General features: G+C 42.7%; 4 protein-coding genes across 5 annotated transcripts; 1 reads left to right on the forward strand and 3 right to left on the reverse strand.

Moving 5' to 3' along the window:
• Window positions 1-255: 255 nt before the first annotated feature.
• On the reverse strand, window positions 256-3,154 carry thumpd1 (THUMP domain containing 1). The gene is made up of 5 exons (XM_035180179.2): window positions 2,602-3,154; window positions 1,662-1,836; window positions 1,480-1,565; window positions 1,189-1,351; window positions 256-1,083 (listed from the first exon to the last, which is right to left on the reverse strand). The coding sequence occupies exons 1-5, from the start codon at window positions 2,788-2,790 to the stop codon at window positions 677-679; spliced, it is 1,020 nt and encodes a 339-aa protein (XP_035036070.2). The 5' UTR covers window positions 2,791-3,154; the 3' UTR covers window positions 256-676.
• Window positions 3,155-3,362: 208 nt separating this feature from the next.
• Window positions 3,363-8,069, reverse strand: eri2 (ERI1 exoribonuclease family member 2). Its single transcript, XM_035180165.2, has 9 exons — window positions 7,847-8,069; window positions 7,525-7,589; window positions 7,359-7,439; window positions 7,132-7,259; window positions 6,874-7,036; window positions 6,489-6,589; window positions 6,103-6,184; window positions 5,920-6,008; window positions 3,363-5,550 (listed from the first exon to the last, which is right to left on the reverse strand). The coding sequence occupies exons 1-9, from the start codon at window positions 7,909-7,911 to the stop codon at window positions 4,111-4,113; spliced, it is 2,214 nt and encodes a 737-aa protein (XP_035036056.2). The 5' UTR covers window positions 7,912-8,069; the 3' UTR covers window positions 3,363-4,110.
• A 260-nt stretch (window positions 8,070-8,329) lies between these two features.
• Window positions 8,330-15,048, forward strand: LOC118123054 (RNA exonuclease 5). 2 transcript variants are annotated; one of them, XM_035180142.2, is made up of 20 exons: window positions 8,340-8,435; window positions 9,179-9,263; window positions 9,344-9,598; window positions 9,778-9,904; window positions 9,996-10,116; window positions 10,248-10,355; window positions 10,490-10,578; window positions 10,780-10,895; window positions 11,044-11,182; window positions 11,428-11,522; window positions 11,610-11,712; window positions 11,834-11,919; window positions 12,123-12,231; window positions 12,529-12,645; window positions 12,905-13,042; window positions 13,298-13,390; window positions 13,479-13,833; window positions 13,938-14,122; window positions 14,600-14,709; window positions 14,790-15,048. In XM_035180142.2, the coding sequence occupies exons 2-20, from the start codon at window positions 9,235-9,237 to the stop codon at window positions 14,845-14,847; spliced, it is 2,433 nt and encodes an 810-aa protein (XP_035036033.2). In that variant the 5' UTR covers window positions 8,340-8,435; window positions 9,179-9,234; the 3' UTR covers window positions 14,848-15,048. The 2 variants fall into 2 exon arrangements, with proteins under 2 accessions (XP_035036042.2, XP_035036033.2); XM_035180151.2 differs by lacking the exon at window positions 9,179-9,263 and having other exon boundaries at window positions 8,330-8,435.
• A 788-nt stretch (window positions 15,049-15,836) lies between these two features.
• parn (poly(A)-specific ribonuclease (deadenylation nuclease)) lies at window positions 15,837-23,713 on the reverse strand. Its single transcript, XM_035184280.2, has 26 exons — window positions 23,585-23,713; window positions 23,254-23,331; window positions 23,075-23,154; window positions 22,014-22,081; window positions 21,597-21,678; window positions 21,388-21,448; window positions 20,944-21,109; window positions 20,533-20,595; window positions 20,390-20,428; window positions 20,269-20,311; window positions 20,096-20,176; window positions 19,926-19,982; window positions 19,745-19,822; window positions 19,556-19,599; window positions 19,407-19,449; window positions 19,116-19,191; window positions 18,922-19,032; window positions 18,760-18,829; window positions 18,618-18,673; window positions 18,408-18,494; window positions 18,241-18,315; window positions 17,974-18,142; window positions 17,734-17,861; window positions 17,349-17,403; window positions 17,092-17,264; window positions 15,837-16,788 (listed from the first exon to the last, which is right to left on the reverse strand). Exons 1-26 carry the CDS (start codon window positions 23,601-23,603, stop codon window positions 16,742-16,744), a joined length of 2,049 nt encoding a protein of 682 aa, XP_035040171.1. The 5' UTR covers window positions 23,604-23,713; the 3' UTR covers window positions 15,837-16,741.
• Window positions 23,714-26,062: the final 2,349 nt, after the last annotated feature.

A 26,062-nucleotide genomic window follows, 5' to 3' on the forward strand; every position in this document is an offset into this window, starting at 1 on the left:
GTCACACAGAAAATGCCTGTTCACAATGAGGCATTAACTCCACCTTGTGGTGAAGAGAAAATCTGCAACCTCAAGATGAAGGTTGTTACGACAACACGACACACATGGGACATTTTACTCCACGATGTGAAATGTTAAAGCTTCTTCATTCCACAGGTGCAAAGCATTATGGACTTCATAGTGTTTTTGTTTAAGTTTTTAAACCCTTCACTTTCCATCGGAGTCAAACTGTGTCATTAAAAAGAGAGAAAGATATTTAAAAACACAAGCAGCTTTAATTCAGGAACAGCTTTAGGAAATAGCATTTCTTACAAAAAACACTCAATTACTACATGGATCACACACACACTGACCTGAACCAAACAGTTAGTCTTTAATTTAAAATGTCAAAATAAGTGACATACAAAAATCTGTTTGTCAGAGTTAAGCTGCAGAAAAACCTTTACCTGTAATTACAGATCAATTACGATGACCAGCTCAATGAAGTTGGTACCAATGAGATTTTTTATGAATACCACAAAAATACCGTATTTTTTGCCAACCTCATTTTAAGTATCGTTATCAGTCATTTAAAAAACGAATTTTAACTGAAAACAAAAGTTTGACAACATAACACAACTAGAAAACTTTAAGTCTAACTCAACAACTGACAATCTGATTGTTTGAATGAAAACCTTTACTCGTCTTCGGGGTTCTTCTTCACCTCCTCGTTCTTCTTCACTTCCTCGTTCTTCTTCACCTCCTCGTTCTTCTTCACCTCCTCGTTCTTCTTCACTTCCTCGTTCTTCTTCACCTCCTTTTCCTGCGACACATTTTTGCCATTTTCCTCTTCACCTTTGTTTTCCTCCAGGTTCGTCTGTTTCTCCTCTTTCTGCTCCGGTTGGTCTGTAGCTGTTTTCTCTGCGGCCGCGTCGGGCTTCGGCGCTTCCTCTTTCATTACCTCCTGAACGTTGTACTTTCTGTACAGTGCATAGTCTTTGACCACGCTGATGCAGCACACAGTCTTGATGACCTCCACAATGATTGTCAGTTCTGGGTTGGTCAAATCCACTTTGTTTTTAGGGTTCAGCATCCCCACGAGACCTGGAATGGATTTAAAAATAACAAAAGGTCAGTTCATCATTAAACATTAATCATCAAAAAGGTGAAATCCACTTTTTTCATTTGACAAATCAGTCAAAGCACAACCTGCGATGGATTTGATGATTTCGTCTCTCTTGTTGTGGCTGCTGTTCCGGGCCTTGAAGGCGATCTGATACGTAGCACAATTTGGGGTTTTGAACCACGACTCCAGGTAAGTGGTCAGATACTTCACCATGTCATCCTGAAAGGCCTTGCACGTCCCAGTCACCTGGAGAAGATCAACACAATGATCACACACTATCAACCAAGTAAACTTAGATTATTGATGAGGCTCCAATATTATAACATCTTTTTTATACTGTGTGTTTAATGTAAACTATGATTTTATCTTCTCACTGGTAGCATCCTTAGAATCACTCTGGACTTCTTCTTCTTGGTGGTGTGGAGATCAGACAGGATGTGATGAACCAACTTGTCAGATTCTAGGACAGAGCAAAATAAATATAAAAAACATTATAGTCACATTAGCTTTTATACTTAAAGCACTGACTGTTGTTTCACTGTTGTTAAGCGTTTACCCAGATTCTGAGTTCTGATGAAGATGACGTTGTTCGCTCCGCTCTCCATAGCCTGGAAGCGCCTCTGTTGTTTGGTTCCAGATGCTTTCAGCTGTGCCACTTCCTTCTTCAGTGCGACGTCCACGTCTTCTTCCTCAGCCTCTTCGTCACTGCTGCTCCCAGTATTGTCTTGCAGCTGGAACCAAAACAGAGGCACTTTTCAAACACCAGTTTAGGAATATAATAAACTAAGGCTGGGCAATGAAACAATATCAGTAATTATCACAATACAATTTTCATCGATAGCAGTAAAACAAAAATCCAATATATATCAATATCATGCATTATGCAAGAATGGTGAGGAGGTACAACACATAACTGATCAATCTCAGATTTCTAATGTTTTCTGCCCATAAAGACGAGTTCGAAACCACAACCTCACTATTTAAACTTAAAAAAACCGAATTTTATCATTGGCTGATATGAAAAAATGTATCTTGATATAATTATTGCCCTCATTATCATTCAATTTCATTTTTTAAGTTTCTCAAATTTGCTTTATAAACTTAATTGTTTTATCTATGAAGTATAAAGAAAAACACAAACAGATAAAGTTAGGCAAGACATCATTTTGATCAAATCAGCAAATCCTCACATAAAACACTGAAACCAGCATAAATATAAAAATTTTTCCTTAAAAAAGTATTTAAATTGTTGTTGATCAGTTGTTTCAGGGGTTCATCACATCTGTTTGGTCACATTTAAGTGTATTAGTGACTTCTGGGAAAAAAGTGAGAGTTATGAGGACAATTCAAAAAGTTTAGTTAGTCCTTCCCAGCAGAACATCCCTGTGCAGTAATGCCTTTCCCCCTGCACATCCACCTTCATCACACCCCCTCCAGTCCCGAGGTGTCAGATCCACGTCGCCCCCCCAGACCACCTCCGTGTTTCCCCCCCTCACCTTCTCGGGTCCGAACAGCTCCTCCGCGTACTCGCTGAGCAGGTTGAAGGCCTCCGCGGTGCACTTCCTCTCGTTCATGTTGCACGTGATGAGGATGCCCTCCATGCCCACCTCCAGCTCCCGGGAGCCCTTCCACCGCTTGCCGTGGTGGCCGTACCGCTTCCTGCTCCGTTTCACCGCGGCGGACATGTCTGGACTGCGGGCTTCTTTCTCCCAGCGGCGGCTCCACCTCCCTCTTGTTTTGGTTCGCCTCCGTTAGCCGCTAGCTAAACAGCTGAAGCTAACACGCGCGTTTTGGAGGGGTTTTCTTTCACTTTACGCCACAACGTACAAAGTCATGAGAGGTTACTGGTTTAGACTGGACACACGTTAATGTTTAAACTGGGGCGGCTTCAGGTTTTAAGTCATACTGGTTTGATGCCGTCACAACATTCATTGATAACACGTTTTTCTGTCGCGATGTACGGCGAGCGAGGAGGGACCAGACACTTCCGACATTGCCGCGAAGCACAGTTTACAGTTACCTCTTAGTTCGTCTTCTTCTCTCGGGTTTTATAAGGCGGTTGGCGAACCAGCTTAGAGGCGCATTACCGCCACCAACTGGACTGGAGGGAATGACAAACAAGATAAACAACATTTTACAAATCGCTTGCTATTGATACAAAATTATATTGTGATAATTATTGTAGTTTTATTGCCCAGCCCTAATGTGTTTTTGTATATGAAGGCGATCCTCAAAAAATTAATTGAAATGAACAGAGTGAAAAGGTATTGTTTTTATTTCATTAGGCATAAAACACAACTCTATTATTGTCATTATCAAACATTTAACTTCATCTTCATGTGAAATGACCATTATTAATATAATTTACTGTCCATTCATACATCATGAATACAAAATACAAATGCATGTATTGAAAAGAATTAAAGCACAAAAATCAAACAAACAACATTTACAATGAAGAACATAAAAACAACCAATTAGCTTATTTTGCATTGATGATATTTTGGACATGATTAATACTCAAAATTGGAACTTTAGCATTTAAAGCAATAAATTAGAAAAAGGCATTGATATGACTCCTGTACTGTTTTTCATTGAAAAATTAAATTTCACAGAATAAACAATGCAGAAAGGATGTGCATTCATGTGCGTATAAAAAAGTAAATTTTCTTAATTCAAGCTCTTAGGACATCTTAGGAATCATTTATGATTTTTTAATTATCAATTAATATATAATAGATCAATATATCAGCATCAGAAAGTTTTACTCCATAATAGCAGCGATGGCATCGGCCCTCAAAAATCTTCATCTGAGGCTTTAGTGGAATATATAATAAGACCTTCATTATCTCCAATGAGGTTTTTTGAAGAAGTTAAAGAGGCGACACAGAAAATAGTTATTCAGGTACCATCTCTGTGCGAATGGATAATTATATATATATTATATATAAAATGTGTCAGTATGACTAGTATGATGGAGCAGGTGCGGCTGTTTCTCCAACACATTAATAGCTTTTTCTTATGGTTGACCTCTGTTGTGGTGGACAGTTCAGAGTGGAGCTGAGTGAAACGGAGGCCCCGGCAGCAGGAGAGGCCACTGAACTCCTCTTCATCAGAGACGACTCCCATTTGAAGAACTCACATCCCTTCTGGATCCGGCCTCCGCTGCCCGAGCGGCGGACCGGACAGCAGTAAAACCCTCGGCCGTGGTTTGGACCCCCGTTGGACACGAGCTGCCGCTTGGCACGGCGGCCGCACGCACACAGTGGAGATGTGATCTGCTGTCCTTTTTTAAATGTCACGGACATTGAGGAGCGGTTGGTAGATGATGAGTTTGTGTTGGCTGATAAAGAGGAGAAGACGTTTTTGGGGGTGAACAGCGAGCTACATGAGGAAGGATGTGATGCTGCAGCCTGTTGTACTAGGTCATTGAAGATGGTGAAAGAGGTCCTCGGCGTTTTGTGAGTTGTGTTTTGCATGATGACTGGTTTCGGTTTGACAAATGAGGTGTTAGGTGTGGAGGTCTTTCCTGGGATGAAAACTTTGTGCCTGAGTAAAGAGGGTGTGTTTGTTTTGTTTGGGGCTTTGTCCGAATTCTTTTGGAATAGTAGAGAGTTGAGTTGTGCCAATTTGTTTTTGGAAAACCAACTAACAGTCTCCGGCACAGCAAAACATGTATCTGGCCCTGAGATCACTGAGTGCTGCCTCATCATATTTAACTGATCCACTCTCGTGTTCTTTGCAGAAACAAACGTTGTGGATGAGTGAGTTGTTTTAGAGGAGTTTTCAGCGCTTGTATTGTCCCTTAATGTGACCTGACCCTCTGTTAAATCTGATGTATTGTCAGATTCTTCCCACACATAACATCCACTATCTAAATCGGAGATACGTTCTCCATCAGTTTCATCATCCCCCTCAAACACCACATCGTCATATGAACCCCACCTCTCCTCTGTTTCCACTGAAAGTTCTCCATGTTCCTCATCCTCCACATGGGCCACTGTTCCTCCGCTTTTTAAAGGCTGGTCTGTGTGAGGTAGATCAGACAGGCAGCCCAGAGTCGTGGAGCACAGGATAAGGGTTTTGTTGCCGTTACTGTGCGGTGAGGACATGTTTATCGTAACTGAAGAAGAAAGATCAGCGACAGCGCCTGAGATTACCGACCTCCTGCCGCATCCCCACAGTGGTGTATTTGTACCATTCAGAAGTGTCTTGGGTGAGATCAGGCTTTGAACAGATTCCTGAACTGAACTTGCATTTTCCGTTGTGTCAGATTTCACCGCATTCTTCTCTGAACAGGTTTTTATTTGACATGATGTCAGAGGAATCTTAGACGAGGAGGATTTGTTTGTGGTAGGTGTATTTTCCTCGTTATCGGTGTTGGGTTTTTCTTTCTTCTTGTCTGTAGTTACGTTTCCAAACACAGGTTTGACCGTTGATGGCGTCTATAAGAAGAAGACGAGAGATAATCAACAACTCTTAATATATCACCCATTTCTTTGCTGCATGCTTAATTATCTGCTTCCTCCTTATTTCCATTCTCCAGGAAGATGCATCTTCAAAAGCAAATTTGCACCACAAAAAAAGGCAGGGAGATCGTAGGATCTGATTTGCAGAAGTCCACGTTTATATTCATTTATTTATAAAATCTCTTAACAAAATTGTTTAAAATCCTCATGTAAAATCTCTGTATAATCTTCAACCATGAAGATCTCCATATATTGTTGTCATCATCCATAACAGGTTTTTGCTTTTGGAGACAGAAGGGGGCCAGGTATTTAGGAGCTGGGATGCGTTGGACGAAAGCCACTCACCCTCTCAAGGCTTCTAGTGATCTTCATCACACACCCATCCCTCATCATCCTCGCTGCCAGCTGAGCTGTATTTCGGGAATCATCCAAACCTGAGGAAATAGAGAAAAACGAGACACACATGCTTAGATTGGGTCCGTTTTCTATGTAGAACAGAGATCTAAGAACCTGCGCTCTTTTTTGTACCTGAATGTTCTCTTCCTGCAAACTGTATTCCGAGATCTTGAAGTGCCCCATTCAGGCCTTTGGGTTTCCTGTCGTAAAAGAGCTGGAAAGTGTGGGACAAGGATTTATTAAGACACGAGGGCCAAAATGATGAGGCATTGTCAGATAGCTGGCTTAAATTTTGAAAATTTCTGCGTCCTCCTGCCTGAAATCAAAAAACAATAAAAAAGAAACAATCTGACTGAAAATCTAACTGAATTTGTCATTACTATACAAAACTAAAAACAACAACCAATAATCAAAACAATTGGTAGATAAATCAATTGCAAAATATTTTGTTCAGTCACAATCATAAGTGAGACAGCAGGAGAAAGAGCAGAAGAGAAAGTAAATGAGCTTCCACTTACTCTGTATGTGCTTCTCAGATCGATCCAGCTGTTGAGCGAATCAGGTTTATGCAGCTGCTTTCGTTTGCACTCGTACTGCAAACAAACTCCAAGATCCCAGTCTGATACGCAACGCAAATGGTGGAACAGCAAAAAGGGATAACGTTAAATTTTCTATATATATCAGTAAGGCAATAAGGCAAAAATAAAACCAATGCTGCTCTTTTAATGCAGTGTTTTGTTGCATGTGATAATGTGTTTGACATTTAAAAACTGTTTGTTATTTTAGTTGACGTTTAGATTTTTCTTCCAAAGCAAGAACATTTTTACCTGAGACGAGAGCGAGAAAGCTTACAGGGTTCATGACTAATGATTTATGATAAAAACCAATCAAAAAGACTTCTACCTGACCACGTGAGGAAAGTGCACAGTTTTTGAGTCGGTGAAGTTGAAGAACACTTCTGTTGTTTGTTGGGAAACACCACACCCTTCTCGAGCTGCAGGTTTTGCAGCCAGCGGCAGAACCGAGAAAGACAGATCCGCAGTGGGATCCCTGCTTCAACTTGTATCTGCCAGACAGAGATGAAGCAGTCAGATGGAGACAATGAACAAATGAACTGAAGTAGACATTTGTAGTTGTGTATTTGAGCCTGTGCATAGACACCTGTGTGATCCCTGTCAGCTCAGTGCAGAACTCGGACAGGGTCGGGTGCTCCTGGGGTTGAACATACGTGTGAAACTCAGACTCGACTTCCCCCGAGGAAGTGTTCAGCAGGACAGCAGGAAACTCAACTGAAAGAAGAAGGAAAAGAGAAACGTGTGTGTGTGTGTTATTGGCAGTAACAGTGATAAAGATGAAATACTAACGAAAAATGAGTCAGTGCTACTCACTAACTTCCGGACTGTAGTTGCTTTTCTCTCTCCAGCAAGTGGACTCAAAGTCGATCACTATCAGGTATGAAAATGTCTGATCTGAAAGAGAGCAGAGAGTAAAGATGCAGCGGGAATCGAACCTAAACATTACACTTCTGTGAACACGGGATCGATTCAGACTCACTTGATACCAGAGGTTTCTTGGACCCAGAGGAAGACTGACTCCTCTGCCTCAACAACCCCATCTGTCTGCGGGGGAATGGAGGAAAACACATGAAAAACTGAAACTTAAACTTAACTTAGCCCAAGAAGAGCGAATTTTCTTGTTCTGAAATACATAACAATGTATAATAAATGTGTACAAGTACTGAAAAACCTTTAAATACTTCATAAATACATCTTAACACATGGAGATATTACACAGTTTCCTCGTTTCTCCAGGTATCAGGGTTAGCTGTTTAGCTAGTTAACGAGCTAATGGCTGTTTGGATTTATCTGTTACTCACTTCGCCAGTTTCTTTGTCGACATATCTGCGACTTCAACCTGGGAACCGGTTGTTTTTCTAATCATTGAAATCGGATTGTGTGTGAAACGATGAGAACATCTCGACAGGAACAACTTCAGAAAACACAACAACGATCGCGCTGCTTTTTTCAAAACTACTCATCCATCATTCTGAGCTCGACTAGCTGGGGCTGCAGCCCAAAGCAATCCAACTACCGAGACAGTCGATCAGAGAAAAAACAGGCAGTTTGATGAAACCGGATGAACTACATTTCCGGTTTTACTAAGCCCTGTCAAAATAAGAGGATAAACACGAATATAGACATATATAAACGACTGACTACTTTCTTATGGGAGTTTTGTTTGATGTTTAAATATAAAATTATAAAACCTACTAAAAGTCAAATTTTCCTCGTGAAAGGCACCACGACAGTCAACATTTAACTTTATGTTGAAAGTCATGAATCGGAAGTAGTCTTTTCCCCTCACATGCACGAGCCTGTGCAGCAGCCATGTGTTTCCAACCTTCTCCAACATGTCGCTCATGTGAAAAACTGTGAATTTGGAAACAATCGGACCAATAACATCTGGTATTTACACACTTTGACTCTCGTGTTCGTTCTCACACAGACACAGATCGTATAAACAAACAGCAGAGATCATGTTCCAGGATACAGATACATTCAGAAACTGTTCAGTGATCGAGAGGGAGCCGGTCATTTACTTATAGTTTAAGGGGAAATGTTAATTTATAAAACTCATAGTAGTTTCTGCATCTGAATCTGTGGAGTGAGGCTGTGGATCAGTTTGAATGTGGATTTAAAACAGTGTCCAAATATAACCCAGTTTAAAATAAACTACAAAGATATGTTAACAAGATGCAGGGATGAAGAGGGGGTTTGACGATCACTACTTATAACATGTTTACTACATGTCTCACCATATGGACTTTCTCTCATCTGGCCTGGATATTATTTACGATTTTTCCCATTCAATACTATTAGCAATGTGATACCGTTTCTAAAATAGTATTTCTGTTAGTGCCTCAATATAGAGGAATGTACTGTTAACACGTTTTTACACAAAACCCTTTTTCCTTTGCAAGATGAAGTAATATTATAATTTTAGTGATATAACAGTATGAATAAGTTGTGTCCAGAAATATGGAGGATGTATATTTGGTTATTAATAAAAGCATGAGATTGCCACTATTGAATTATTTCACAATAAAAGCAACCACAGTCTAAAATTATGATTTTTAAAATGTTACCTTAAAATGGATGGATACAAATCACTAGTTTCAAATTCAGTGCCGTATTTTCATATTTGACAGATCCTCATGCACAGCCCTCGCTGCCTGAACTCTAGACCCCACTGGTCTGCCTCAATATGCACAAGAGGAGTGTTTCAAGAAGAGTGTGTGTAAAACACAAACCAGTATACAGTGCATAATTGACTCCTAGAACACATTTCAAATTCAGTTTCTATTTTCCTACAGAAACCTCACCATGAAAATGGAGCCTTCATCAGCAGCTACGAGCTGCAGAGAGAAGAGAAGGAACGTCTCCTCCACAGCTCACGACACGGCCAAGAGATTAAAAAGTGAGCAGGAAGGAGCGGTGGCACCTCCACTCTGTCCGCCGAGGATCTCTGTGCCGCTCGACCGCCTCCAACAACCAATTACACTGACTGAGCTGACAGAGCTGCTGCACTACGCCGCTCTGGGGAAAACAGGTGGCATCCAACAACCCAGGTAATGACTTTTGCAGCAAGCCGTGATCTATTTCACCGCCTCACATATAACTTTCTGTAACTTACTTATAATGTGTCCTTGTACTTGAGCCATCATAAAGACATCTTTTATCCACACCCCCTATTATATCTTTAAACCTCATTATTCTGTCATGGTCCTACTCTCCGTCCTACTCCCAGTTGGTGTCGTCTCCACCACCAGAGGAAGGTTAAAGGTGTGAATGTTGTAGTCGTGGAGGGTCTGACCCAGAGTCACTTTTACAAACACTACCTCACGCTGCGACGCCTCAGAACCAACTATAGCTCTGTAAGTATCTGAAGAGGATGTAGATTATTTGATGAGAGACGTTCAATTCACAGTGTCAGTATTTATATCTGCCTTTTTCGGACCAATGCAGAGGATCACCTTCACTCCACCATCTCAGAACGTGGCATCTGGAATCTTCAGCAATGAGGTTCCTAAGTCAGACGATCCATCACTTTCAAAAACACACATGGACAACAGTCAAATACCCAAAGGTGAGAAACATTTGTAATGAAAGTTACAGTTGAACTCATTTAAAGTTAGTCAGGCCTGATTATTCATGATAAACTCTTTTCCCGATCTTCCCAATTTGTGACTGTCTGTGTCAATTTGTGTTCTCCTGCAGCCGTGAAGTTTCACCCAGTAATCAGCAAGTTTGGGACACGGACCAGAGGACTGACAGCGTATCTACTGAGCCAGGAGGAGATGATCCAGAAGAACTACCCGGTCAAAGGTGAGTCTCTATTAACCAGGTTATATATGACACATGAGCATTTTCACGATTTAACCTCACTCTGCTCCAGACATGGCCTCGCTCTCTGTCTCCATCTGTACCTCCTCACGTCTTGTTTTGTTTCTCTGCTACAGGAATGCCTGGGTTTGAGGAGTTTGTGTGCACGGACAGTGTTGAGTGTGCGACTGACAGCAGCCCTCTGTATGGACTCGACTGTGAAATGGTGAGTTGCTCTTAGTTCAGCCCGGCTGTTAACATCATTCATGAGAGATCCCACACTTAATGCATCCTGAATGTCCAGACCACTTGTGATTGGATCTCACCTCTAACGCTCTGTGTGCAGATATATATGTACGTCCTGTCTTTGTGCACTTTAGAGTGTGTGTGTGCATCAGTTGATCCTTGTTTCACTGTTGTGTTTCAGTGTCTGACGGAAAAGGGAAACGAGCTGACTCGTGTCTCTCTGGTGGACAGTGATGGAAACTGTGTTCTGGACGATCTGGTGAAACCTGAGACCCGCATCCTCAACTACCTGACAATGTACACACAACACACACACACCAACACACACACACACACACACACACACACACACACACACACACCACACCACACACACACACACCAGCCAACATCATGAATTATATTAAAACATTAAAACATATTTCTATTCTATGTCTTCTGATAGGTTCTCTGGTGTCACCGCAGCAATGTTGCGACCAGTCACAACCACCCTGAGGGACGTTCAGGCGAAGCTCAGGGCGCTGTTGCCGCGGGACGCCGTTCTGGTGGGACATTCCATTAACTCCGACCTCGGGGCTCTGAAAGTGAGTGACTGCTGACATTTAGATTTCTGCTCGTGACGAATGTGAAAGTATCACGACACGCTTGAGTTTGGTCTCGAGAGGATGAAGATGAAGCCTTTGTGTTTGAAAGCAAACACAAATTTTCTTCTTATTTTCTAAATTTCTCTGTATATTCTACATTCTACCCTGGTTATTTAATTCTGGAGGAACACAACCATGTATCTTTTGTCAATATGAATAAGTCCTGACCTTTGTCCTCACTGCAGCTGATCCACCGGCATTTAATCGACACGGCCCTGCTGTACAGGAAAGAGTTTGGACAGAAGTTTAAGCTCAAGATCTTGGCCGAGAATATTCTGAAGTAAGTTTTCTCTTTTCTCTCTCCCTCTGCGCTTCTGTCTCTCCCTCCAACTGGGGCTTATAATTCAACATGTCACTTGTGTTCCAGGAGGCAAATACAAACCGAAGAGAAGAAGGGTCATCATCCCACTGAGGATGCTGTGGCAGCCCTGGAGCTGGCCCAATACTTTATTAAAACAGGACCTCGTCAGGTAACCCATCGTTCTCTAACACACACACACACACACACACACACACACACACACACACACACACACACACACACACACGTACAAAGGTGATACAATATTTTCTGTGCACCCTCATCATCAGGTTGTGGAGCATCACCTGGAGGAGCTGTGGGGATACACAATAGAGGAGGAAATCATAGAGCTGCCTGCACCCACACCGAGTCACAGGTACAACACCCGCATCACAAAATGTTCCAGCAATGACAAAGCAAAAAAACACTCACGTTGTTTTTGTCATTAAGTTATGTTTGAGTTAGAGCCTGAATGATTTATTGATATAAGATTCTCGTCTCCATTTCAAATGTGAAATCCATCTTATCACACATCCTGGTGCACTTGACCAATTCTCTGTCCTGTTCTCTCTTGTGCAGGTTTGCAGACATATTACAGACCCTCGGCCGGTCAGTTGCCTTCATAGGGAAGCGTTCTGACGTCGCTCTGGATTTGTCCCATCAGCAGTGGCACAACTCTGACAAAGAGGTTAGAAGATATTTGGTTTTGACTCCGTCCCTGGAACCTGAAATTAACCAGGTGCGCATATCGCAAATCCCGTAAGGTTTGCTATAGTTTACCTATTTATTAGATATCAGGATTCCTCTATCTAAATATATCAGATCAGCAGTGATGTCTTCTTGTGACGCCTTTCTACGTATTTGCATCCTTTTTCTCATCATTCTCTCACTTTTTGTCTTGTCCCTTTCTTGCTCTTCCTCTCTCCCATTCCCCCATCCCCTACACTCCTCCTTCCTCTGCACCTCTGTCTCCTCTCTCCCTCAGGTGTTGGCCTCTTTCAGGAGACGGGCCGAGTGTCCGTTCCTCTCAGTGCTCCGGTTGTCTTCCCTCTCAGACCACCTGAAGCGCTGTGTTCCTCACCGGGAGCAGCAGTACCAGAGGGTGAGTCACTCTAATTGTAAAACTAAACTAAAGTGGCAGAATACTTTTATACTTTGGTTGGACTAGGCAGCACTGGGAGAAATCCTGCCACGCCGGTGAACCTATAAAACAAACCTTGCCATTTACCATCCTCAGCAGTGTGATCATAGGGAAATGTCAATAATCAACCCCCGGCAGCCACCACCATAGATTGAACCGAATCCTGTAAGAAACACTGTGTAATTAACTCAACTTAAATCTGTGTGTATTCCTCCTGCAGGTGTGTGCAAACCTTCGTGACATGTGCGTAGTCTTCGCTGGGCCGTTTCCGGCAGGTTTCTCTGAGAAGGAGGCGAAGCGGCTTTTTCGTCGCTGCGGACCAGTTCGGAAAATCAAACTGCTGAACACAAGCGTAAGAGTAAGTCTCACCTGCATCGCGACCCTTCAGTTATTACAGGTTTCTTTTCTGATGGACTGTTTATTTCCGTCACAGTTCAACCAGTGAACTGATCGACGTAACGGTCGCTGTTCATTTGTATAAAAAGAAAAGATTTATCCACAGAGAGACCCTTGGATCTTTTTGTTTTCATTTCCCACTGCTTTCGGTTCCACTGTTTTCCTCTCTCTGGATTTGCTGTATTAAATGTCCTCTTGGACGATGTTTGGTCTCCAGGTCCATGCAGAGGTAGAGTTCGAGCTGCTGGAGGGAGCGACGCTCGCTTTAAAAACTTTAAATGGGCTCAGTTTGCAGGGACAGTCCATCAAGGTAGTTCTCCTTTTTCTTTTTGTTTCTTATTCCTTTTACACCTATGTGCTCTATCTTCAACATGTTTGGTCCTTTGTGCCTTTTCTAGGTGCAGAGGCCTGTTTACGAGTCGATGCTGGACGTGGATCTGACTCTTGACGCTTTGGCGCATGACGCCCTCGACACCAGTCACCTCTACGCTGTTAAATCAAAGCCCAGTGTGACTGAGCGCATAAACAATTCTGCAATGATCAACGGAAACACATTAGATGCAAAATGTCCAGGTGCAGCTTGTGTTAAAACTGCAAATGGGTTACACTCTGCTAAAGGGAACGATAAACGGCTGCAGCTGGAGACCGAACTGTCTGAGGAAACACTCACAGAGACGTTCGGTCACTTTGGAGCCGTGGAGAGAATCCTCCTTCCTGCCAAAGCCGGAAAACATACAAGACACGCGTACATAAGTGAGCAAAACACGCTACAGGATTCATGTTCATTATCTCAGGTTCTATTTGTAGCGGTTTTCCCCAAGATTGTAAAACTCTCCACCCTGGTGTGTGTTTTACAGAGTTTGAGAGTCCAGAGGTCAAACACGCAGCCCTCAGCTCCTCTGATGATCCCCGCACGGAGGACTACGTCATCTGTCCGTCCCTGACTCCGCCCCACTTGCGCTCATGGGCCGCCCTGACAACAAGTACAGTGGATACTGAGGGGGAAGACGAGGGGAGTGGCCATATGCACGTCAGTTCTCAGGTAAGAAAAGGGGTTGTAATCACTCCAGTCAGTTGGTGTAATGACCTTCTGGTTAGTGGACGACCCACTTTGACCCCCTGAGCCTCAAATAGCTAAACACAAGATAGAGTTCCCAGCATCACTCTACCACACGGTTCAAGGCGCATCACAGCACTTCATGCAATCCAGGGAAATCTTGTACGCACAATTTGTTCTGTCGTCAACTGTGAACTCGTATTTTAGATCCATCACTTCTTTCCGTTGCTTCACGTCATCTTTATTTTCTCATCTTAAAACAACTCGTCTGTGGTTTTCATTAACTTTTTTTCCTTAACTTGTCTGGGTCTAGGGTGTGTGTGGGGGGAGATGCCACATCTCAAGGGGCCTTAGAATAAATTCTGTTCCAATACATTAAATTACCCAGTGATATCCACTCTGTCTGCCGGCGTAGTAAACGTCACACCTTAGCAGAAACACTTGGATGTGTGTCGTCTGCAGGACCAGGAGATTGAGCTCGTGGTGGGGAAGCTGGACCGATGCCTGGGGAAGCTCTTTAGAAGTCTCCCAGAATGCACCTTGTCTGTGGTCGTGCTGCTTGGACACGACAGGTGAGGAATCCGAGTGTCTCAGGATAAAAAAAACTGATATCAGGTGAAAATATTTCTCATCCATCTCTTCTCTTCTCTAGTGCTGACGACCCGCATCCTGGTTTGTGCTTCATGGAGATTAAATCTGGGTCCAGGTGATGAACAAGGAACAAAATATCTTCCACTGCTACAATTCTTCCTCCTGTGAATCAAGCCAATGAGGATTTAAAAAAAACAATTATTTAATAAATCATGGACTTTGTTTTTGTAAAACCTCCTTTACAGCAGAGTTGTAATTTTTAACAGAATAATACACTTTTCCATTGGGAACCTGTATATTAAAGACAAGTTGAAGTCAAATGTAGTACCCAAATATTTTTGTTGCCAGGAAACAAACTACAAAGTTAAAGTGCATTTGCCCTAAAGGACAATAAACCCTCCAGATGTTTTTAATTGTTGATAGCTCAGGAAGTTCAGAATATTTATGGAACAAGGAAAACTTTGTAATGTTACGTTTCCTCTTTCATTTCCACTCCTCACCCTGAACGTCTGTTCTATGCAACTTTGGTGAGTGGGTACGATCTCCTGTGAGAAGTGTGGAACAGAGCAGGAGCAGCTTCAATGGTAAGAGTCCGGTCCAGTGAGTTAAAAAGACTTACTCATTAAAAACCAGGGTTTATCGCCAATATTCAGGAGGAAACTTTTTAAACAAAGAATTCTAGAACAGAGTTCAGTGGATTTGTTGGTGGCAGCTCTTCTGGCTCAGGAAGCCGGGGATCATGGGTAATATCCAGCGTTCAGTCGTGTTTCTCTCCAGTGAGTGGGACGACACAGTCACAGCTCCACTCGACACATTAAAAGGCTTTTTACTCTACATGAAACCACTTCATTGCCCGGACAGGGAGCCCAACAGAATTAGTCACCTCATGTGGATGCAGAGGGCGCTGTTGCTCAGTAAAAGTTAGTGTTGCTTTAAATTTAAAGGAAATTCCCTCGAGATAAAAAAAGCTGAACACTTGCATGGAAATATATGATCAACCAACATCACTTTTGTTTTTTTTCTTCAAAATCCATTTAAAATTTCCAGTACGTCTATTTAACTGTAAATCAGTCACTAACGGAGAAAACAGACGATACGGAGACAGAAATACTAAGAAACATTCTTTAATTTTTTCCCCTTTTCCAAGGAAATATTTAAGGATTTTTTAAACTATCTTATACAAAAATGCATACGTCTCTTTAACGTTTACACCTTTTGCATTAGAACATACTTACAGACATTGTTGCAAATTGACACGATTACAAAACATTCAACACAAAAAAAAGGTAAAGAAAAACAAATCTGTACAAAACAACAAGCACCTCATGAGGGGGGTCAAACTGCCACCAATAATAAATATCACATTATCATTGAGAAGCTTAAACATGTCTGATAAAACTGGGGAGTTGACAAGTTACAATTTTCTTTTTAAAAAGGGGAAAAAGAATATTTTACTGCATTAAAATACTAGATAAACCCGACATTGTAAACTACAGGACATGTCAAGTGGTATTTTATCTTTAAATTCATGAAATGTATTCACAGGGACACAGACTAGAGACAATTACATCTCCCTCACGTGCACGAACTCACGCGCACACACAACTCACGCTCACAAAATATAAGACTGAATAGAGGTGATTCGTCGTTAAAACTGATGAATGAATCCGAAGTGAACGCTCGGCTGTGGCTGCTCTCTGGACTGAGCGGAGGAGAAAGGAGCATTTCTGTATTTAAGCTTTTCTAAAGATGTTGTGGTTTATTTGTGTGTTTATCCAGAAGAGTTGCCTGCTCCTCTGGTGCAAGATCAAAATATGGCAGCTGTCGTTATGGCTTGTGTTTTCTCTTTTAAATAGTCCAGTCAAAGCAAGATTGGCTGGTGGCTTTGGAACCGGTATCCGCAGCTTCTGAGTGAACGAATGAATTCAGGGTCACTCCCAGGAGGGTGACTCAAGTGCTTAGGAGAAGACTGAGGAGGAGCCGCTCAGTGCTGGAACGTGGCCGCTCCGCTCGCTACCAGACATCTGGGACGTCAAACAGCGAAGTGGAAGACTCAGCCGCTGTAAAGGAGGGAGAGGTTTTCAGATAAGAACAAGAAGAAACATCTCAGATACATTGATTAACACGTAATGTGCGATCTGTCATTTATCAATCCATCACTTTGATTCAGATTAAATATCTCAACAATTGCCCCCCGTCCCCTGACCTCTCCTGTTACACCATCACACTCCAACCATTAAATTTGGTTCAGACATGCAGGATTATTTGTAATCATGCTGGTGATTAAGGATTTCAATTTTTTTCTAGTTTCTTGGTGGGTTAAAGACCCTCAGGTGGAGAAAGCAGGTCCCCTACAAACTCACCTTCAGCCTTCTTTTTCTTTTGACCTTTCCTCGCATTAGCCGCCGGGGCTTGTTGCCAGGTGACCGTCCCCTCAGCATCACTGACTGGATCTGGGCCCTCAGGACTTCCCTCCTCGTCCTGCTGCTCGTCCTCGTCAGGGAGGAGACTCAACCCTGCTAGATCTGATGCATCTCTGCAGGGCACAGCAACCATGAAGAGGCTTAAAATCCCAGCAAAGAGGATAACAGCATAATCGATCTCCTCTGTGTTCACTTACGTCGTCTTCAGCCAGCCCTCTGATGTCTTGCTCTCGACAGCGTCAGTATTTGCATCTAGGGAACACAACAGTGGGAGCATGAGAGCTGAGATTAGACCTCCTTATGTTTGCAGAATTCTTAAATTAAGATTAGATTGAAAACAAAACTCTAGATGCATTACTGAAATCCAAAACTGTGTGGGTGGAAACAATGTTGTCAATCCAGAACACATCTGCCCCGTCTGTTCTGGAGCAGGTGGTCATAAATAAAACATTAAATTCTGATTATTCAAAATGCCACCCGCCCTCGTCCTCGGGGCACGCTGAATCCCCACTAAGTCCTTTCCTGGGGGTGACCTGCGTGTCTGCAGCAGGGAAGTACATATGCATGCATGTGTTCACACACCATCAGTTTTCATCTTCTTGCTGCCCATGCTATCCGGGTATGAGTAGTGACTCCAGCCGTCTGTAATAACAAGTTCTCCGATCCCCTGCTCTCCTTGAACCGGACTGATGCTGCGTTTCCTCAAACCCCTGCAAGAAAATAACAACCGTACATAGAGCAGAGTATAAATTACCTGTGGGTAATCCAAGGCAACAGGTAAACACACTGAAAGAAATGTAGTGGACAGTTGTGAGGACATACCTGGAATATCCAAAACCACTGGTAGCGGATGAGGTATAGTGATGTTTGACCCAGCCGTCCTCGCCCCAGGATTTGGTGCTGTGCCTGACCTTGTCCTTCTCCTTTAACTGGATGTACTCGGCGTACGTCTGGATCCTGTAGCTCTCTGCATAGCGACTGGTGTTCATAGCTGCGGGACGAGAGGAAGTCGATCAGGTTGCTTCAATGTGTTTTTGTGAAGATGGAGCGAGTCAAGTCCTGGTGCAGAGGAAGGCCGTCAAAACTCACCTATCTGTACCTGGTCCGTTTGACTCAGGGACACAAACGCTGATGTGTCATCAATCCATGAAACCTGGATATTCCCTGAGCAGATTGAAGGAGGAGAAAGTGAGTGATAAATTATGGCTCGTACCTGTTAACAAGCAGAATTAAAACAACAAAAAAAAAACATTTACCAAAGGCACTAAAGAGCTGGTAGAGGTCACTGGTCTTCCATTCTTTTGGGAATGAGACATGGAGGACATGGTCTCTTTTGGGCTGCACTGTAAGAGCAGAAAATACAGTGACGGGTGAGATGGAGAAGTGGTGACAATGGCTTCAAATGAAAGCTTCGTTAAGTGAATCAAAAGAAATGTTGCCATTCAACGCCTCAATATTTTACTCACAATCTGGTCCTGTGATGTTGAGGTAGGGAATATCTATTATCCTCATCAGAAAAAGCCTAAAGGACAGAAAGTAGAAATATTAGAAACCTCCCCTTTTACATTTTTAACAGTTAATAAAAACACATTTTAGTGCATCTCCTACTTGTTGTGGAATGGCTCAATGAGTTTGGATCGAGGTGAGATGAAAGGTTTGGGTGGAGTCAAGAAAGAGCCTGAAAAGAAAGTGTAGAGCAGATCAGCTTAGCCATATGCATTTAGATGTGTTCATGTTGTCGAGCAGGACCAGTGAGACTGTGCGTGTTACCCAGGTAGTTGGCCATGGAGATGAAACAGAGCCCAGTGATGTAGGCGTCGTACCCCGCCTCGTGGAGCTGCTCCTGGGCTGTGTCGTAACTGGGGTACCCCTCTGCGGTTTCTGGAACAGGTACGGAGGAGAAAAGGTGTCAGCAGTATTTTGTACAGGGAAGAATATTACAGTTGAAAGTGTTATTTTCTCACCAACTTGCGGTGACTTGAAGGGGGTCATCTTCAGCTGCTTCTCCAGCTCTGCCAGAGAGGTGTTAGTGATCAGGTCCTGCAACAACACAAGTCAAAAACAACAACCTGTTAGTTTCAGAACTTAAAAGACACAAAATCATGACAGAAATCTGGATGGATTCCAGCCTCTTGTATACAAACATTGCAACATCAGGCCAGGATCAAACCAGTTTAGTCAAAAGGATTTTAATAAGTTACTTAAATCATGAACAGTTAAATATAAGCTTGAACAATGGGAGTTAAAATGTCTACCTTAAAAGGCTGAGTAGAAGCCATCAGCTTTGTGTCCATTAGTCTGCAATCGAACAGGCAAGATAGAAGAACACATTAAAACACCAATAAAGCAAAGAGCAGTTTCTGTTGAGGACACAAACTAATTTGGCAGGAGAGCGATGCGTTACCTTGGGAAGACACACATTGTGACCTCTTTAAAGTCTTGAAGATCCTGCAGAAAAGAGTAGTGGCATAAATTATGAATAGACGACATTACTTAACTTCAAACTGCTATTTTTGTGAAGCAAAAAAAAGAGGCTGAAGATTAAGCAGCTGAAAAAAGCTGGACGTTTAAAATATCCATCTCGAGTGTGTACCTCCGGAAGAGGGCAGTAGAACTGGTGGATGGTGTGCATCACATCCAAGAGCATGTTGTGGCCGACCACGAGTTTACCCTGTGAATCAGAGGAGAAGGGTTCACAGGGACACGTCACACCAAAGCCAAAGATATTTAAAACCACTGTGATTCAAAAGCTGCAACTGAAGGAGGTGACTCACAGATTTAGAGATGGCGTGGATGACCCTGGAGAATCCAACAGCATCATTTAGCTCCTCCTGATGGGGGAGAGAGATGCAGAGGAAAATATTAGACTCAGACAGAATGTTGCACCGTCACACAGAAATTGTTTGCATTTCTATGACAAGATTGTTGTTGATGTTCATCTCACCTGCTCCCTCTCCAGTTTCTGCTGCTCCCTCCTCTTCCTCTCCTCGTCATCTACTCTGCAGATCTGGATGAATCGCTCCTTCTGCAAACCAACAAATTACATCCACCATTCAAAACAGCACAAATCAAAACAAAACAGAAGTCAAGACCATTTTAATTAAGAAATGTTTTAACCTTTTCCGTTTCCACGGTTTCCACATGAAGCCCCTTGGGAAACCTGTGAGAGCGAGAACAACGTTAATCTACAACAAACAAACACATCAACAATAACGGTGAATAGGTTTGTGACACTCACTTCCAGTTCAGGGTCTGGTAGATCAGCTTTCTCTGAAACCTGGCAAGGAAACATAAGTATAGTGAGCAGGGATTAAGATACAAACTCCACATGGTAAATACAAACAGCGTAGACGGGGCCTTTAGAGAGAAGGTGTCATTTACCCTGTGCATGGCTGCAAGTTAACAGTCTTCTCCGAGTTAGTGAAGAGGGCCTCAACTTTCTCTCTGGAAAAATAAAGCAGAAACAATCAAAACATAAACACCAACATAATTATGATGCATTTGTTTTGAAATGAGTAAATCTAATATACTCTTTCATTTGTAATCACATTTTGAGTCAGTGTCAGTTCTCTCAGTTTAGAGATGTAGTATAACTCGAGTTATATTGGTTTTATACTTAGGAATTCTGGGGCATTGTTTCTGGGTCGTGCTCAGTTTAGCCCCAAGGAAAGAAAAACAGGACACTAATCTAGGTCCTCTCAGTGTGAGAGTGGAGCCACCACATGGCCTGAAGTGACGACGTTTCACTCACACCTGAAATCTGGGACGCAGCACATGTACTGTAACACTTACATCACCCTGTTGATGAAGTCTTTATGTTCATCCGGTACGTGTGCGGGGCCTTTGGACGATGGGGAGATGAAGGATGGGGTCCCAAGGCCGTTAGCTTGCTGGTTCCTCCTCTCCTCTGTCTGCTCCCTCAGCTGGGCCTCCTCCTCTTGGTTCAGGTATGGGATTCCTTTGAAAACCAGAAAGATCAGAGTTTTACTTCTGTGTACATGGCGCTCACACTACACACACACACACACACACACACGGTTTGAAAGAGGTCTGATAATCACTTATTTGCCTGAATGAACTACAAATGAACAAGATTTTAATTTCAAATGGTTTGATATCTAAACCCATGAAGAAACAGACCAAACATTCACTAGCAGCTTATGTTCGTGGTCAGATACTGAGAATAGAGGCCCAGCACCAAGCATCATGAAACAAGTCAGTCTGAGCTGCACTCACCATCACAGAACACCTTGTTGAAGTCAAATCCCTGACTGGCCAGGAAGTCGATGCTGGAACTCTGAAAAGACAAAAGATGTGAAGAAATATTTTCACAGCCCGACCGAGCAGGAGCGATTATAAACCATCTTGCTGTTTCTCAAAGTCAATAATCTCAGCTGTTTGTGAATCAGTAAGACAATGACCTCCGAGGAATAACACTGACTTACTTGACAGATGAACTTTATGTCGGGGGACGTCCTGTTGAATGGTTTCGGGAATACATAGAAATTAAAAGGCTTTATGATATACCTAGAGAGACGAGATGTGGGGAAACAGAGGTTAAAAGCTGGGATCACTTCCATTATTAGAACTTAGTAGACAAATATCTTTGCATAAAACTTTACAATGGAACTTGGGATATAGCAGAGTAAAAGCTCTGACGCAGCAGGAGATGGTACAAGGAGTAATTTGGGCTCTTTCTCAGTACTTACAAAGAAAAAAGTTGGAGTTAAATATATTTTTCTGATGTCAAAAACAAGACATTTAAATATGAGCAGAGTCCTTTGGGAGATAGTTCATCTAATTTGTCGGAGAAACCACAGTCAGATTTAAAATCCTGCGTTTGTTCGGCAGACTTCACTCACTTTGACTTTGCCTGGTCGTACTTGAACGCGCATAATCCAAACTGGAACAGCAGAAAGTCCATGGAGTGCTGGTGGAAACAAAAGAAAAGAAAGAGGTTTAATTAGATAAACAAACAACAGACTGATGCAAAACCGTGGAGGGAAATTGGGATGCACTGGATCTTTGTAATGGAGTCTCAGCCTCCTCCTCCTAATGTGCACGTTTGTCCATGTGTTACTTATTTGTTCCTACATGTGTGAATATTGTGTGTCTTTGTGGTGTAATCTGTTCTTTCCAGGTCTTCATGGCGGAGAGGACGTCCAGTCTGGCAGCACCTGGAAGTTTTTTGATCATAGGCCAAGTTCAGACCTGATGAGATCCGATCAGAAGTGGACCGCGCTCAGTATGTGTGTTCACACCTGAAAGTAATATGTCCTGAATGTGTGACCCCGTGTGATCGACTCTCACTTCCCTGCTCTATATGCAAATAATCCTGCACGTTGTTTTTGTGTTGCCAAACAGGAAACGCTGCGAGAGAGAGAGAGAGTCAGGAACTATTTTACCAATTTATGAAACGTATCAATCACGTGGGGATAAGTGTTGACGTTGTGATGGTGGCGGCTGTGAACAAATCAACGTATGAACTCTGAGAACCGTTAAATTGTGTTTGTATTCATTGTGAAACTGTGGGTCAGAGGACGTCAGCGGAGCAGGCGCTCCTTCACCTGTGGCCCGGGATTCATTTGCATTAACACAGCAAGAAGAATGTGGCTACGTGCCCCATGAATCCAACTCCGAATCAGGTTTCGTGATCCGTCTCTCAGGACACATCTGGGTGCCATTCTGCACACATGACATCCTTCCCTCCTCTGGTGCTCCTCCTGGGGTTAATCTACCTTTCCTCCAGTACAAAAAGTTTTCCTGGAGGTACTGTCCCTTTGAGGGATTGAGATTAGAGACTCCCAGTGGACAGGGTGATGATGCACGCTGCACACACTGCAAACCCACTTGAATTGAATTTGTAATTTGACCTATTGGGACCAATAAATGAACTTGACCGTGTTTAACGACCCGTGCTGACCTTTTTGAGCTTGGCGTACCGGCCCTCCGGGGTGTCCAGTCCGTTGGTCAGCGCACTGACATTGGGACCGTCGCTTATCCCTGGAAACACAAACCACACACACACACGTCACACTAACGCACAAACCGCGGTGTCTCCCGCACCGTCACGCATTTCTGCTCCGGCTCCTCCACGCTCACCTGAAAACTCCCCATCGATGGCCAGAAAGTCCGCCTCCTCTATGGCGCTGTACACCGTCTTCAGGCAGCCCTTGTAATCTGCGGGGAGAAGTGAAAACACACCGGGGGGTTTGGAAGAGTTGTCGCGGTGCGGACATCGTGCTAAACCCCGCAGAAGCAGCACAAGCACCCCCGCAGCTAGCTGGTCAGTTAGCTAGCTGGCTAACACACAAGACTCACACAGCCGCTAATTCTGCGGGAACACAACATGTCCACTGCCCCGCTGCTCGTTTCCACTGTGTCCGAGACAACGTGCATTAACCCCGAGGGTGAAACGTGTCCGTGCACTTACTTCTGCGTGTCAGCTCCATCCTGCACAATGACTGAACCCCGGCTGACAGCTAACGCTAGTTAGCCTCCGTCCACTGGCTTTTAACGGACTCACAAGCACTTCCGGGCCGCAGCCGCCGCTCGGAGGCGCCGTGTATTTATACACAGCGCACGAGGGGTATATTTAATATTAGTATTTTAAAATATATACTTATTTAGAATGTTGTTTTAAGTAGTTATCCTCCATTTAAAATATTATATAAAAATATATGTTTATTTCGAATGTTATTTAATATTATTTTAAGAAGTTATCCTGGATTTAGAATTAGTTATTTAAAAAAGTATTTATTTAAAATGAGTTATTCAAAGAAAAATATATTTAAATTGTTATTCAATGTTATTAAAATTGATAGATGATAGATTTTATAATATAAAATATAAAATATATCAAACAGATAGTACATTTGCTCAAGTACAAATGTACTTTTATCTCATTTGACTATTATTTTTATAAGTTATTTTTAACAACATACCAACTACAATATTTAGTCTATTTTTTTTCATTAAATATTATTATTAAGATCCACTAGAAACCAGATAGGTTCGTATGGGATCAATATGTTTTACTTTCTCTTCTCTCATATTTTATCACCTGCTCAATTTTGACAATGCTGAACCTCTAATAAAAATCTAATTATCTAAACTTCCTTTTTCTACTTCATTGTAAGAAGAATTATTTTTGCATTATGTTCCTTCATAATCTCGGATTCATCCAATTTCAGAGGGAAGACGTTCCTCAAAATGCAGATTTGCTGTCAAATCGTGAAGAGAAACTAAAGAATGTTGGTCACAAAGAGAAATCCAGGAAAATGGTTTGACTGAAGAGACTAAAATAGAAATACTTACACTGTTCATGTGCCCAAAATAACACAGTTATTTGTTCATTGCCTTTGCTTTTCTTCAGAAGGACAGGAACATATTTGTTTAACATATTGCGACCACGATCCACGCTGTCTCGCACAAGATCTGGATCGTGTTTATTTCAGGTACATTTAAGAGTTTGAATTCCCGATGCAGTGTAAAATGTCTGTGAAGTCAGTCTGGCAGTGCAACTGAGTTTTAACAAGACGGAGCAGTTCATGCAATTATTATCTACTCTTTGCATTGAATGATGAATATTAAACAATAAGTCTCTTTCAGGAGAAAATGTCTTCACAGGGAAAAAGGGGATGAGGTGTTCTCTCCATTGAAATGCAAAGATGACATTTCCAAAAACGTATCTACGAGACAGGTTTTTTCTTTCATGAAGAAGAAAAGCAGACTTCATCTTTGAATGTTTTCTCCGGGGATGTGTAACTGTAGAATTCTATATTTTTTGACACAACCTTACAAATATGGAAATCAGGCGTCTTTGTTTTTCAAGCTTTAAGGTTTTTCAAACGCACAACAGAAATCTTTATTATCTGAATGTCAAATATAGATCTTTATGCAATTCAAAGAGCTGCGCCATTCCCTAAAAATTAAATAAAAATTGCATCTGAGATCAAAGCCACCATATTAAGTAAAGAAAGAGAGAAAGAGGAACCAAACGTTAGGATGACAAGCAATTGATGTACAGGTTGATGTTGAATCTCCAAGAAACAAAGAATCGGGTTAACTGTGGTGCATCACACGGGTCATCAGCTGGTCACCTCCAGTCTCAGGGATGTTTTGTTCCTCTAACCCCAGTCGATCTCCTGGTGGCTGGACAGAAGCCTCCCCTGCTGTTTCCTCCGCTTCCTCCTGAGCCACAGCTCTTCTCAGCCTCCTCAGTCAGATCTATCGTGGCTCTTTGATGCTTTGGTCCCAATTCGAGTCCCGGTGTGGCCGGGGTATTTCTGTGTGTGGTTTGGATGTTCTCCCCGAGTCTGCGTGGGTTTTTCTTCGTGAACTCCAGCGTCCTCCCACGGTCCAAAGACGTGCATATTAGGGTTAGGTTAATTGGAGGCTGTAAATTGAGTGACGGTTTGAATGTGAGAGTGAACGGTTGTTTGTATGTTGTGCTCTGTGATACACTGCCTCTCGCTTAGGCTCGGATTGTCTCCAGCTTCCCCCGTGACCCTCCAAGAACAAGCAGTATAGATAATGGATGATGCTTTGCCTCTGTGACACCCATGCTGACGAAGCCCCATGCAGCACCCACCTCCACTATAGGGGAATGAAAGGCCTCCAGCCAACCTCCATACATGTGAGTGCCGACTGCTAAGTCAGCATATTGGACTGCCTCATACCTCTCCTCCGACAGGACTGTGAATTCTGTGAGAAGGACGCTCTTGGCAACCGTGGATAACATCACTACGTCTGGCAGGAGTCATGTAGAGGTAATTTCCCCGGGGAACTGGAGCTGCAACTGGAGCTGGTTTACTCCCATATTTCACCTTTTCCTGGGTGTGAGACGTCCTGCTGAAGCTCTCAGGCCTTTGGCTCTCCCTGCAGACCTGGTGAAGTGGATGAAGTGCTT

The sequence above is a fragment of the Hippoglossus stenolepis genome, chromosome 2 (assembly GCF_022539355.2).
Source record: "Hippoglossus stenolepis isolate QCI-W04-F060 chromosome 2, HSTE1.2, whole genome shotgun sequence".
Lineage (NCBI taxonomy): Eukaryota > Metazoa > Chordata > Actinopteri > Pleuronectiformes > Pleuronectidae > Hippoglossus > Hippoglossus stenolepis.

Bases quoted from the DNA above. Each gene is read 5' to 3' on its own strand.
- parn (XM_035184280.2), bottom strand. The intron at 21,679-22,013 runs GTGAGTGAAGTC...TCGTCTCTCTAG, and splicing joins TACGACCAGGCAAAGTCAAA to GTATATCATAAAGCCTTTTA. The intron at 19,983-20,095 runs GTGAGATGAACA...CTCCCCCATCAG, and splicing joins AGAAACTGGAGAGGGAGCAG to GAGGAGCTAAATGATGCTGT.
- thumpd1 (XM_035180179.2), bottom strand. From the start codon at position 2,790: ATGTCCGCCGCGGTGAAACGGAGCAGGAAGCGGTACGGCCACCACGGC. The intron at 1,837-2,601 runs GTGAGGGGGGGA...TTTTGGTTCCAG, and splicing joins AGCTGTTCGGACCCGAGAAG to CTGCAAGACAATACTGGGAG. The intron at 1,352-1,479 runs GTGAGAAGATAA...GATCTTCTCCAG, and splicing joins TGATTCTAAGGATGCTACCA to GTGACTGGGACGTGCAAGGC.
- eri2 (XM_035180165.2), bottom strand. From the start codon at position 7,911: ATGATTAGAAAAACAACCGGTTCCCAGGTTGAAGTCGCAGATATGTCG. The intron at 7,440-7,524 runs GTGAGTCTGAAT...GCTCTCTTTCAG, and splicing joins CAAGAAACCTCTGGTATCAA to ATCAGACATTTTCATACCTG. The intron at 6,590-6,873 runs GTAGAAGTCTTT...GTTGCGTATCAG, and splicing joins CACTTTCCTCACGTGGTCAG to ACTGGGATCTTGGAGTTTGT.
- LOC118123054 (XM_035180142.2), top strand. From the start codon at position 9,235: ATGCACAAGAGGAGTGTTTCAAGAAGAGT. The intron at 10,896-11,043 runs GTACACACAACA...GTCTTCTGATAG, and splicing joins ATCCTCAACTACCTGACAAT to GTTCTCTGGTGTCACCGCAG. The intron at 14,123-14,599 runs GTAAGAAAAGGG...TGTCGTCTGCAG, and splicing joins ATATGCACGTCAGTTCTCAG to GACCAGGAGATTGAGCTCGT.